The sequence below is a fragment of the Physeter macrocephalus genome, chromosome 5, assembly GCF_002837175.3.
Source record: "Physeter macrocephalus isolate SW-GA chromosome 5, ASM283717v5, whole genome shotgun sequence".
In the NCBI taxonomy this organism is placed as follows: domain Eukaryota; kingdom Metazoa; phylum Chordata; class Mammalia; order Artiodactyla; family Physeteridae; genus Physeter; species Physeter macrocephalus.
In genome coordinates, this window is record NC_041218.1 from 43,553,268 (window position 1) to 43,565,772 (window position 12,505).

General features: G+C 34.8%; 1 protein-coding gene across 2 annotated transcripts in view; it reads left to right on the forward strand.

Moving 5' to 3' along the window:
- Nucleotides 1-12,505, forward strand: part of DPY19L1 (dpy-19 like C-mannosyltransferase 1) — a 98,232-nt gene that overhangs the window by 54,960 nt on the left and 30,767 nt on the right. For both annotated transcript variants that reach the window (XM_024128139.3, XM_024128142.3), the window contains exons 11-12: nt 9,697-9,783; nt 11,909-11,968. In XM_024128139.3, the coding sequence (XP_023983907.1) occupies nt 9,697-9,783; nt 11,909-11,968 (147 nt within the window). The remainder of the gene's footprint in view (nt 1-9,696; nt 9,784-11,908; nt 11,969-12,505) is intronic.

A 12,505-nucleotide genomic window follows, 5' to 3' on the forward strand; every position in this document is an offset into this window, starting at 1 on the left:
ATCTCTAAAACAAAGGAGCCTCAGTGGGGGCAGGTGGCCTGACCCTTTATCTAGTCATGTGGCTGGCAATATGTTTATTCAAGAGATAGCCATGTTTGGAGTGGATCGCAATAAAAGCTTTAAGTCAGACACTTGTATTACAAAGAAGAAAAAATCCCCAACTGTCAGGGTTTATACTACAGCCATATATTTTTTTATTCTCTAATAATTGATACTTATAAATAGGACATTTATAACATATAGAGAAGTTATGAACAGAGTTCTAAAATGAACAACCATGAGCCTACCCTCCAATTGAAAAATGGAACCATCATTACTTTGAAGCCCTTGTGTGTCCTGAACACATCCCCTCACTTCTCTTGGAGATAACCACTATCCTGACTTTTAAAATTATAATTAACTTGATTTCCTTTATGACTTTACCATCTACTTATTCCTAAATAATATATTTTTATTATTAAATATTAGTATTGTTTTTAAAGTTTATAAAATGGTATCCTTTTTGTGAGACATATGTTTTCACTCAGATTTTTGAAATTTATATGCTTCTGGAGTTCAGACATTTTCTTTGCTTTATGTTTTGCATTGTATAAATAAAGCATGATATATTTATCCATATTCTTGTTGAAAGACATTTAGGTGTTTTCCTTTTATGTATAATGGTGTACATTCTTACACATACCTCCTGGGGAATATATATTGAGTTTCTCTAGGGTATTTACATAGTAGTAGAATTTTTAGGTGATAAATGAAATACATGTTCAACTTCACAATTTAATGTTACATTGTTTTTCAAAAATGATTAGACTACTTTGAACAGTAACGTATAACAGTTCTTGTTATCCTATAACTTTTTTTTATTTTGTCAATTTGGAGAGTATAAAATGGTATCTTATGGCCTTAATTTACATTTTCTCTGGTTTTCAGTAAAGTTGAACATCTTTTTGTATGTTAACGTATAACAGTTCTTGTTATCCTATATCTTTTCTTTATTTTGTCAATTTGGAGAGTATAAAATGGTATCTTATGACCTTAATTTACATTTTCTCTGGTTTTCAGTAAAGTTGAACATCTTTTTGTATGTTTATGGGCCCTTTGTGTTTCCTTTTTTGTGTCACTCCTATTCAGATTTTTCATCAATTTTTCTCTTATGTCCAAGGAAAAAATGGCATCTGTTTTATTCACTGCAGTGTAATCCACTATTTTCATTATTTGCTTTGATGCTTGAATTGTTCCCAATCTGGCCTGCTACTTCCTGCTGGCTTCTTTGTTCTTTTAACATGTCCTCATTATGCTTTGAACACTTTTTCAAAGAAATTAATAAAGGCTCAGCTTCATCAAATGCTTTTCTGCATCTGTCTAGATGATCCTCTGTATTTTTCCCTCTTTAATATGTTACTGTGGTGAATTACATTAATTGATTTTTTACATTACAAAACCATGCTTTTCTGGACTAAACAATTTTTATATTAATTATATTGCTGGATTCATTTGCTATTATTTTGTTAGGGTTTTAAATCTCTGCTCATGAATGGTATTGGACAGTACTTATCCTTTTTTAGACTTGAGTTTTTTTCCCCAAACTGTTTAATATGTTTTTTTTTTTACATAGCAATAAAAATTCAAGTAATTGTTAAGCATTTAGAGTCTCAATCACACAGTCACATAGGCAACTATTGATGAGGACTCTGACTCAAAGTTATAGTTATAAAAGTACTAACATTACACAGGTTTAGTTTGTAGTAGAACCTATCCTGGGTAAATGATATACACTTCATGATGTCACTTACTATGGAACTAGTTACTTATTATCCATAGTTGCTTTATAAACTCCTAAATCTCTATAGTTAAAAAGGAAAAAAATATGGGATTGTTTCCAAAAATTTTTTCCATTTTTTTATTGTGATAAAATACACATAAAATTTACTGTCTTAAGCATTTTAAGTTTACATATCAATGATATTAAGTACATTCTTATTGCTGTGCAAACATCACCACCGTCTATCTCCACAAGTCTTTTCATCTTGCAAAAATGAAACTCTATACCCTATAGAGTTATAACTCCCTATTCTCCTTCCTCCCCCCAAGCCCTGGAAACCCTCATTCTGCTTCCTCTGTCTATGCTTTTTAACTACTCTAAGTACCTCATATAAGTGGAATCATGCATTATTTGTCTTTTCCAGAATAGGTTACTTCACCTGGCATAATGTTCTCAAGATCCATCCATGTTGATGCAAATGGCAGGGGCTTCCATCTTTTTTATAGCTGAATACTGTTTTATTGTGTATATATACCACATTTTCAATATCCATTCATCCATGGATAGAAACTTAGCCTGTTTCCATGTCTTGGCTGTTGTGACTAATGCTGCAATGAACATGAGAGTGCAGATATATCTTTGATATCCTGTTTTTGTTTCTTTTGGGTATATACCCAGAGGTGGATTTGCTGGATCATATGGTAGTTCTATTTTTAATTTCTTTTTTTTTTTTGAATTTTATTTATTTTTTTTATACAGCAGGTTCTTATTAGTCATCCACTTTATACACATCAGTGTATACATGTCAATCCCAATCTCCCAATTCATCCACCCCCCACCCCCCTGCGGCTTTCCCCGCTTGGTGTCCATACGTTTGTTCTCTACATCTGTGTCTCTATTTCTGCCCTGCAGATTTCTCAAGGAACTTCCATACTGTTTTCATAGCGTACCAATTTACATTCCCACCAACAGTGGGGAAAAGGGTTCCCTTTTCTCCACATCCTCACTAATACTTATCTCTTGGCTTTTTGATAAAGGTCTTTCTAACCAGTGTGAGGTGATGTCTCATTGTGATTTTGACTTCCATTTACTAATGATTAGTATCGAGCACCTTTTCATGTACCTGTTGGTTATTTGTTATGTCTTCCTTGGAAAAACTATCAATTCAGGTCTTCTGCCCATTTTTTAATCAGTTTTTTTTTTTTTTTTTCGGTACGCGGGCCTGTCACTGTTGTGGCCTCTCCCGTTGCGGAGCACAGGCTCCGGACGCACAGGCTCAGCGGCCATGGCTCACGGGCCTAGTCGCTCCACGGCATGTGGGATCTTCCCGGACCGGGGCACGAACCCGTGTCCCCTGCATCGGCAGGCAGGCTCTCAACCACTGCGCCACCAGGGAAGCCTAATCAGATTATTTTTGGGTTTTTTGCTACTGAGTTGTAAGAGTTCCTTGTATATTTTGGTTATTAACTGTATCTGGTATATTGTTTACAAATATTTTCTCCCATTCTGTAGGTTGCTTCTTCTTATCATTGATTGTTTCTTTAGCTGCGCAGAAGCTTTTTAGGTTGGCCCCACTTGCTGTGATTTTGCTTTCATTGTCTGTTTTTAAGCTCATGCATGACTGTCTGCATTAGGGCTGGTTTATGAGGGATGGGTAGCTGCTGGTGGGCTAAGAGCTAAAATTTACTGAAATTGACTACAGTTTCCCATCTAGGGGTTCTCCTGGAAGTTGCCAGTTTTGATAGATGCCCGAGTTCCAAAATAGTTCCATCAGATAGTTTGTCAAGTTGCATTTGTTGTCTAGGTGGGGAGACAGATTCCTAGTGCTCCCTATGCTGCCATTTCCCCAGAATCCTCCAGCTACACTTGCCTGATTTTGATATCAGATTTATTCTAGCCCCATAGAATTAATTGTGTTTCTACTTTCTCTGTCTGTGGTAGATTTTTTGTAAGATTGGGAGGATATTCCCTGAAAGTTTGGCAGAGCTTGCCTGTTAAACTATATGGACCTGTTATTATTTTTTTTTTGTGGACAGATTTTAAATGACTGATCTAAGTTGTTTAATGATAATAGGACAGTTTAGATTTTTTTCTTGAGTCATTTTTTAGCACTTATGTTGTTAGGAATTTTCCCATTCATCTCAGTTTTAAAATTCACTGACATGAAGTTGTTCACAGTATTTTCTTATTTTTTTAATCTGCTAAAATATAGATACTCAAAAAAGATACAGATACTAAAATAACTTGTAATATCTCTCTTTCATTATGTACCTTCTAAGTTCTCAATTTTCTCAGTATAATACTCCTCAAATTTTATTCTTCACATTTAAATTAAATGATGTTTTTGAGCACCAGTTGTTTGTCAAACGTTTCCTAGGCCCTTAGCATACAGCAGTGATAAAAACAATTTAAAAAATCTCTTCCCTCGTGGAGCTTATATTCTAGTGTACATAGACAGAAATAAATCAAATATATAAGATAAACAGTATGTTAAATGGGAGTAAACACTATTATGGAAAACAAAGCAGACAAGGAGAGTGGGATTTACTGGGTAGGTAGGGGAGGTGGTAATTTAAAAGAGTGGGAAAAGAAGGCCTCACTGAGAAGGTTACATGGGGTTAGATGAGGGAGCATCCATTAGGTTAAAAGAAGCAGCAAGCATAAGTGCTCTGAGGTGGGGATATACTGGTGTGTTCTAGAATCTGCAGAGTGTGGCTGGATTGGAGTGAGAAGGGAAAGGGTCATTAGAAATCAGGTCCCAGAGGTTAGTGGGCAGACCCTATAGGGTCGTGTAAGTCTTTGAAAGGTCTTTGGTTTTTCCTTGAAGTGAGAATCAAAGCCCTTAGAGGGTTTGAGCAGAGAAGTTACCAGAGTTGGGAATGGAGGTTGTGCATATTGTCCTTTATATCTGACCTGTGACTAAAGCAGTAATGTTAAGACAGCCTAGGAAGAACATCAATTTCCTAACATTAGCAATAGGAATGGTTCATAAAACGCTGTAGCTCTATCCTGAAGCTGCATGGCACTTATCTTGTGTGGTCCTAAATTGGTTCGTGTAAAATAGTTCTACTTCCTCAAGAGGTACCACTGACAATGTTGCAGATGCTGCAGTTGCCCTTTAAACCAGATGTGTATTTAACTCTGTGTTATATAACTGCTGGTTCCTTTAGCCAAGATGCCAAGTCCAACTTTTTTTTCTCCAGTTAATCACATCCTGGGATTGATTATAAATCCAGTATTGCATGTCTTGTGCGTAACTGTTCTAAAGAATCTTATTTTATGTACTATATGTTTCAGAATAGTATACATTGCCATGTAATGTAAAAAAGAAAAATCGACATAAATAATGCAGCCAACTATCTAAGTGTTATACCAACTAAAACAATAAATAAACCTTGAACAGTGGAAAAAAAAAATTGGGGGAATGGACCCCAAATATCTCTCCAGACCCTTGACGCATCCTTTCTTAATACTCCCTTTTATTTCTCTTGAATACCCTTAGCAGTGCTTTGCCTGATTCTTGGTTATGTATCTATTTATTCAAAGTGATGATATTTTGCTAGTTTTTGCCAAAATTGGGAAAATTTTAAAGTTGGTTTTAAATTGTGGCACTTAAGGAAAAAGGCTATTGTTATAAAATTTTGAGAATTTGGTTCCTTACCCATTTGAGATAGGCTGGGACCTGGTATCTTCTCCTGGAGTGCTTGCACCTGGACAAAAGTCTCCATTGGGCAATAAGATACAAAGAAACTATAAGTGACTAAAATAACTACACCATGCACAGTTGGAGCAATTATGAGCAACAGGATACAAAAAGGCCAGAAATAAACTACAAGTTTTTGAGGTGCTGGGAGCAAAAAGCAGGGTACTGCACATGATTCCTGCACATAGCACCTCCAAGGGCATGGACAGACCACCTAAGTTAGGCCTCCTGCCCAGCCCATGGGTCCACCCCCATTGTTACCCCATGTAAGGATCCAAGCAGCTCTTCTCCGGGAGTGGGCAAGGGTACCTTTTTCTCACTTTCGCTCCCTTGTGCTGCAGCATGAGCCCTGCTTAAGCATTGCCTGAAATTCTCATCAGGCCTCTTATCAATTTCTATTGGTTAAAGAGTCCAAGGACCTGGGCAGTTAACATTTAGTAAGCATATAAGAAAAAAATAACATGACAGTAAATTTATTCCAAGAATGCAAGATTGGCTTATTATTAGAAATTATGTTAACATAATTTATCTCATTAATAGATTTTAAAAAGATCAACAATGTGATCATTTCCTTTGATATTGTAATGACATTTGATAAAGGTCAACATCGGTTTCTGATTTTTAAGATCTTAATTAAATGAAAATAGGTGGATATTTCATTGAACTTTTAATACATACATATACTTTAAACCAAAGTTTAAAGTATATGTATTCATCACACAAAGTGTGATGTGATTCATCACACAAAGTGATGAATCAGTAAAACTATTCCCATTAATGCCAGAAACTTGACAAATATGCCTACTGCCACTCTTAACATTGTTGCATAAATATTAACTAATAAAATTGACTAAAAAATAAGAGTTTCAAAAATAGGAAATAAGATGTAAAAGTATCATTGTAAGTATGCTTTTGAATACTTAAAAAACCCAAATTAATAAACTAATTACTACTAGGTGCAGCCAACTATCTAAGTGTTATACCAACTAAAACAATAAATAAACCTTGAACAGTGGAAAAAAAAAATTGGGGGAATGGACCCCAAATATCTCTCCAGACCCTTGACGCATCCTTTCTTAATACTCCCTTTTATTTCTCTTGAATACCCTTAGCAGTGCTTTGCCTGATTCTTGGTTATGTATCTATTTATTCAAAGTGATGATATTTTGCTAGTTTTTGCCAAAATTGGGAAAATTTTAAAGTTGGTTTTAAATTGTGGCACTTAAGGAAAAAGGCTATTGTTATAAAATTTTGAGAATTTGGTTCCTTACCCATTTGAGATAGGCTGGGACCTGGTATCTTCTCCTGGAGTGCTTGCACCTGGACAAAAGTCTCCATTGGGCAATAAGATACAAAGAAACTATAAGTGACTAAAATAACTACACCATGCACAGTTGGAGCAATTATGAGCAACAGGATACAAAAAGGCCAGAAATAAACTACAAGTTTTTGAGGTGCTGGGAGCAAAAAGCAGGGTACTGCACATGATTCCTGCACATAGCACCTCCAAGGGCATGGACAGACCACCTAAGTTAGGCCTCCTGCCCAGCCCATGGGTCCACCCCCATTGTTACCCCATGTAAGGATCCAAGCAGCTCTTCTCCGGGAGTGGGCAAGGGTACCTTTTTCTCACTTTCGCTCCCTTGTGCTGCAGCATGAGCCCTGCTTAAGCATTGCCTGAAATTCTCATCAGGCCTCTTATCAATTTCTATTGGTTAAAGAGTCCAAGGACCTGGGCAGTTAACATTTAGTAAGCATATAAGAAAAAAATAACATGACAGTAAATTTATTCCAAGAATGCAAGATTGGCTTATTATTAGAAATTATGTTAACATAATTTATCTCATTAATAGATTTTAAAAAGATCAACAATGTGATCATTTCCTTTGATATTGTAATGACATTTGATAAAGGTCAACATCGGTTTCTGATTTTTAAGATCTTAATTAAATGAAAATAGGTGGATATTTCATTGAACTTTTAATACATACATATACTTTAAACCAAAGTTTAAAGTATATGTATTCATCACACAAAGTGTGATGTGATTCATCACACAAAGTGATGAATCAGTAAAACTATTCCCATTAATGCCAGAAACTTGACAAATATGCCTACTGCCACTCTTAACATTGTTGCATAAATATTAACTAATAAAATTGACTAAAAAATAAGAGTTTCAAAAATAGGAAATAAGATGTAAAAGTATCATTGTAAGTATGCTTTTGAATACTTAAAAAACCCAAATTAATAAACTAATTACTACTAGGAACAATGAAAGTTTATGTTCACTTATGTATATTTAACGTAACTTTTCTAAATATAAAAAATCAGAAAATATGAAAAGATTTCTGATACAATAGCAAAACAAGTAATATACTTTGAAATAAACTTAATATGCAGGATCTATATAAAGAAAACTTTATACTTCTACTGATAGAAGACTTAAAGAAATGGAAACAGGAAATTCCCTGGTGGTTCAGTTGTTAGGACTCTGTGCTTCCACTGCAGGGGGCACGGGTTCAATCCCTGGTCTGGGAAATAAGAACCTGCAAGCCACGTGGTGTGGCCAAAAAAAAAAAAAAAAAAGGGAAATGGAAACAACATGTATTATTTTCAGATGTAAAGATTCAATATTGGACAGATGTAACTAAAATATAATGTAATGTACATTTGTAGAATAAGGCAATTCTAATAAAAATGTCAATTTTTGAAACTTAGGCTGATTATAAAATTCATATGGAAATTTACATATGTGGATCAAAAGTAAAACTTCCAGAAGAAAACATGGATTATTTTATTTTTAAAGCCTTTCTAATAATGGAGTTAAATCCTGAAGACTTAGAGGAAATGAATGAAAAACTAACATAAAAATGTAGAAAGCAACTATAATAGAGAAATACTACAAACAAAGATAAAAATGAACTGGGAAAATATTTATAATATGTTTGCTTGGTAAGGAGCTGTGCTCTATCACATATGAAGAGAGTGCTCAAGGAAAATACCAAAGCCCAATAGAAAAATGGGTACTGGGAATAGACAATTCATACACACGCAGAACAATATAAGCAGTAAATAGAAGAAAAGGTGCTGTGTCTCACCCACTAATAAAAGAATGGAACAATGAAACAATGAGGCAACATTTTTTTTGGATTAGATTGGCAAATATTTGAAACAATAATACACAGTGTTCGCAGGAGTGCGTATCAGCAGGAACTCTCATGCCCTGTCGGTGGAGAGTACAATATTTTGTATGGCAATTTGTCAATATTTTCTCAAATTTTAAAATATGTGTATTGTTGATTCATTTATTCCGTGATAGTAATTTATCCCATAAATGTGTTGACATGTACATAAGATACATAAATAAGGGTGTTTTTCATAGCGGTGTTTGTAATAGGAAAAACAAAACTAACAACAAAACAAAACACAACTGGAAAGCACTTAAGTTTTCAGAAGTAGAGGACTGGTTAAATAAATTATAGTACATCTCTAAAGTAGAGTACTTTTTTCCGTTATTCAACAGAATGAGTTAGATTGGTTTGAATTGATAGGTAAAGCTCTTTGAAACAAACTAAGAGTAAAAGCAAGCAATAGCATAGCTTCTGGGCCAAGTTTCCATTTGTGGTTTTAAAAACTATAAACTGGGGACTTCCCTGGTGGCACAGTGGTTAAGAATCCGCCTGCTGATGCAGGGGACACAGGTTCGAGCCCTGGTCCAGGAAGATTCCCACATGCCACGGAGCAACTAAGCCCGTGTGCCACGACTACTGAACCTGCACTCTAGAACCCGGGAGCCACAACTACTGAGCCCACGTGCCACAACTACTGAAGCCTGCGCACCTGGAGCCCATGCTCCACAACAAGAGAAGCTACCTCAATGAGAAGCCCGCGCACCGCAGCTAAGAGTAGCCCCCGCTTGACACAACTAGAGAAAGCCCACACACAGCAACGAAGATCCAACACAACCAAAAATAAATAAAATTGATTCTTTAAAAAAAAAAATTATAAACTGGAATTTGTACATGTGAATGTCTATAAGGATGCACAGAAAATTGTTGGTGGTGGTGATCTCTGGGGTTTTGAAGTGTGGCATAGAATTCGAGCTGTTTTCCTTGCATATTCTCTTTTGAACAGTTTGAATTTTGTTTATCATGGGCATGTGCAATTTTCAGAATAAAATCATTTTTTTTGTTTTCTGTGTATTAATTATATTTTTCTTGGATTTTTCCAGATTTCTCTTGCACTTTGTTTTGTTTTGATGTTTGGAAACTCAATGTTATTAACTTCTTATTATGCTTCCTCTTTGGTAATTATTTGGGTAAGTGTTCCTTAAGTAAATGTCTGTTTTTGAAACTAATGGTTTACCAGTTTCTTTATCACTGGCTTGAGATTCGTGAGGGATTTTCTGCAAGAACTGTTTCAAGTGTCTTACTGAATACATCTGTATGTGATAATGTATTTAAGTTCTCATTTCCAAAGAAACACAACAAAAGTTAATACTGGAAAACATAGTGCTTTGCTTCACAGTCCTAATCTGTCCTTTCCTCATCTTTTCTGTCACCTAACTTGGTCCTAGGGTTCATTTTAGAATGGTTTCTATGCTTTCCTCTTTTTCTTGTTTCCTCCCCTCTTTTCAGTGTTTATCCTGTTCCTGCTCCACTTTCTGACCCCCTTTCCTCCCTCTGGCATCTCAAGCAGTCTCTCCTTGTTCCACTGTGATCAGAGGCTTAAGGCCTTGTATTTTTAGTTTTCTCCCCTCGTGTCTATTTGTATGAATTATTCAGATAGTTTAAATCAGGTGAGGATTCAGTTATATTTTACTAGATCACAGATTTAGATTATGGGGAGACTGTCTTATAGAATTAGAGCAAAAGGTAAAAGTTTATCTAACTCTTTCTGCCACTTTTGGCAGGATGACTTTCTAAATATAAGTCTCTAAATTTAAGGACTTCCAGAGGTGATTACTCCTTTTGTTTTTTTGCCAGTGGGTTTCTCCTTTACAATGTTTTGCAAACCTAAGAGGAAAGAAATTATTCCTTATATTTAACATGCATGTGCTTTAGTATTAGGCTGGTTTTTTGAAGATGAAAGCACACTGCACTGTCTTAACTGAAATGTATTCTACTTCTTGAATAATCATTTAAGTAACTCAGATCATTTTGTCTTTCTTGATTTCTAGAACCCATTAACAGATTTGGAATCTGCTCTTTCTTTGTCTGATTTTACAAGTAATATTTATTTAAGATCCCATTTCCCAGGAGTATGCCTCTTCCCAGTCTGGGCCACCACCTTTTCAGGTTGTGTGACTTGAGTATACTTAGGCACAGAAATTAGCAGTTAGCATGTGGTGATGCTGTGTTTTCAACATTGACAGAAAAAAAAACAAACAAAAACCCAGTAACTGAGTTGCTGTGCTGTGAGATTAGTGATAGTTCTTACAGTCATGAATTTTGTTTGTAATTAGGAAATGTGTCAATGGACTCAATTCTATATTTAAATATGTACATGGGGAAGTCCTTCTATTACTCAGAGTAAAGTACATGACTCTTGTTACTAGTGTACAGTACACAAGTACATTGAATGGAAGATTTCCTATCAGTAAGTCTAATCTTAAGTACATTTTGCAGGAAATTTCTCTTCAGTTCTATTGAGCACCTACAGTGTGTCAGGTTTCCTACTAGGTGCTTGACACTGAGGTGTGTCTTAGGTATGGATTAAGCATTATGCATATTTCACGTATTTTGGTGGATAAAAATAAATGATGGCAACAGGTACAGAATATAGCATGTTTTTGCATATTTAACTATAAACACACATTTGCCTGTTTTTATTTCTAGTTATCACTTTGAAACCTTAATCATAACACATTTTGTGCTCTCAGATATTCAGAAACTTCTGAAAAGATTTAATTTGGGTTCATGTATTTATGTTTTGATCTCTAAGCATATTTTTGCCAGGTCTGAAGTAGATTTAGATCTGTATAGGTACTATACTTTGGGAGTCTATTATGTACCTGGAAAGAAATAAGATTTGATAGGGGAGAAGTATTTAGTTGATCTGTTAAAAAGCCACATTTGTAGTTTATTCAAGGAGTTAGTAATATTTAACTTAAGGAAAATCTTATAACTATAAAACACCTGTCTAAAATTCTGAAATTATTATATACATCTTGGTTCTTAGGTAAATCAGAACCAGTCATAGAAATCAGTCATAGAAGTTTACGTGTGGAGATTCTGTTTTCAACTTTACAGTGACTGACCTAAAATACTCTGGATAAAACAGGGCTTCTTGAAATCAAATGAGCTTGTGGTGATTCTATGTGAAACACTGAAAGTGTGCTGAATTTAGATTCTTGAGAGTCTTATTATTTAGAAGTATTTTTTTGGTACCTGAATTTGTGTCTATAAGTATTAACTGTATGCTATGTTATTTTCTGCATGCAGGGTTTACTGGCAATGAAACCATGTTTCCTGAAAGTAAATGTATCTGAACTTAGTTTATGGGTAAGAATCCATCTATTTGAATGTATATGTTTTTCCTTCTCTAAAATGTATCATTGGTTTTATGTTTTACTTTCAAGGAACTATCCTATATAATGCAGAGAATCTAACAGTTTTATAACATATTAGGGCTCAATTTTAATGTGCCAAATTGCTCTTTTCGTGAAGCAAGTTAAGATTAATATTGGATAGGTAGTTAAAGAATTTCAGTTTTATGTATTACTCATGTTTTTTCTGAGGAGCAGTGCATATGTAAGAAAGTGTTAGTAGAAGGGGAGTTTAACTGCAATTGCTGTATAAATATCCTATAAAATATATTAATTTTGACAACAAGATTGTGTATATTTTTCTTTTTGATGATAGCCCCTTGATTTTGGAGTAACATTCTTTATTTTAATTTAAGGTGCATTTTTTTTGGCATTTTCTCTTGGATATAGAGATAATTACTTCACGTGTGATTAAAGCATTTATTTTTTTCTTCCTAGGCTATGTCTGTGCAATGGCTATATGATGCATCAGTTTAGTTTTGTTTTGCTATAT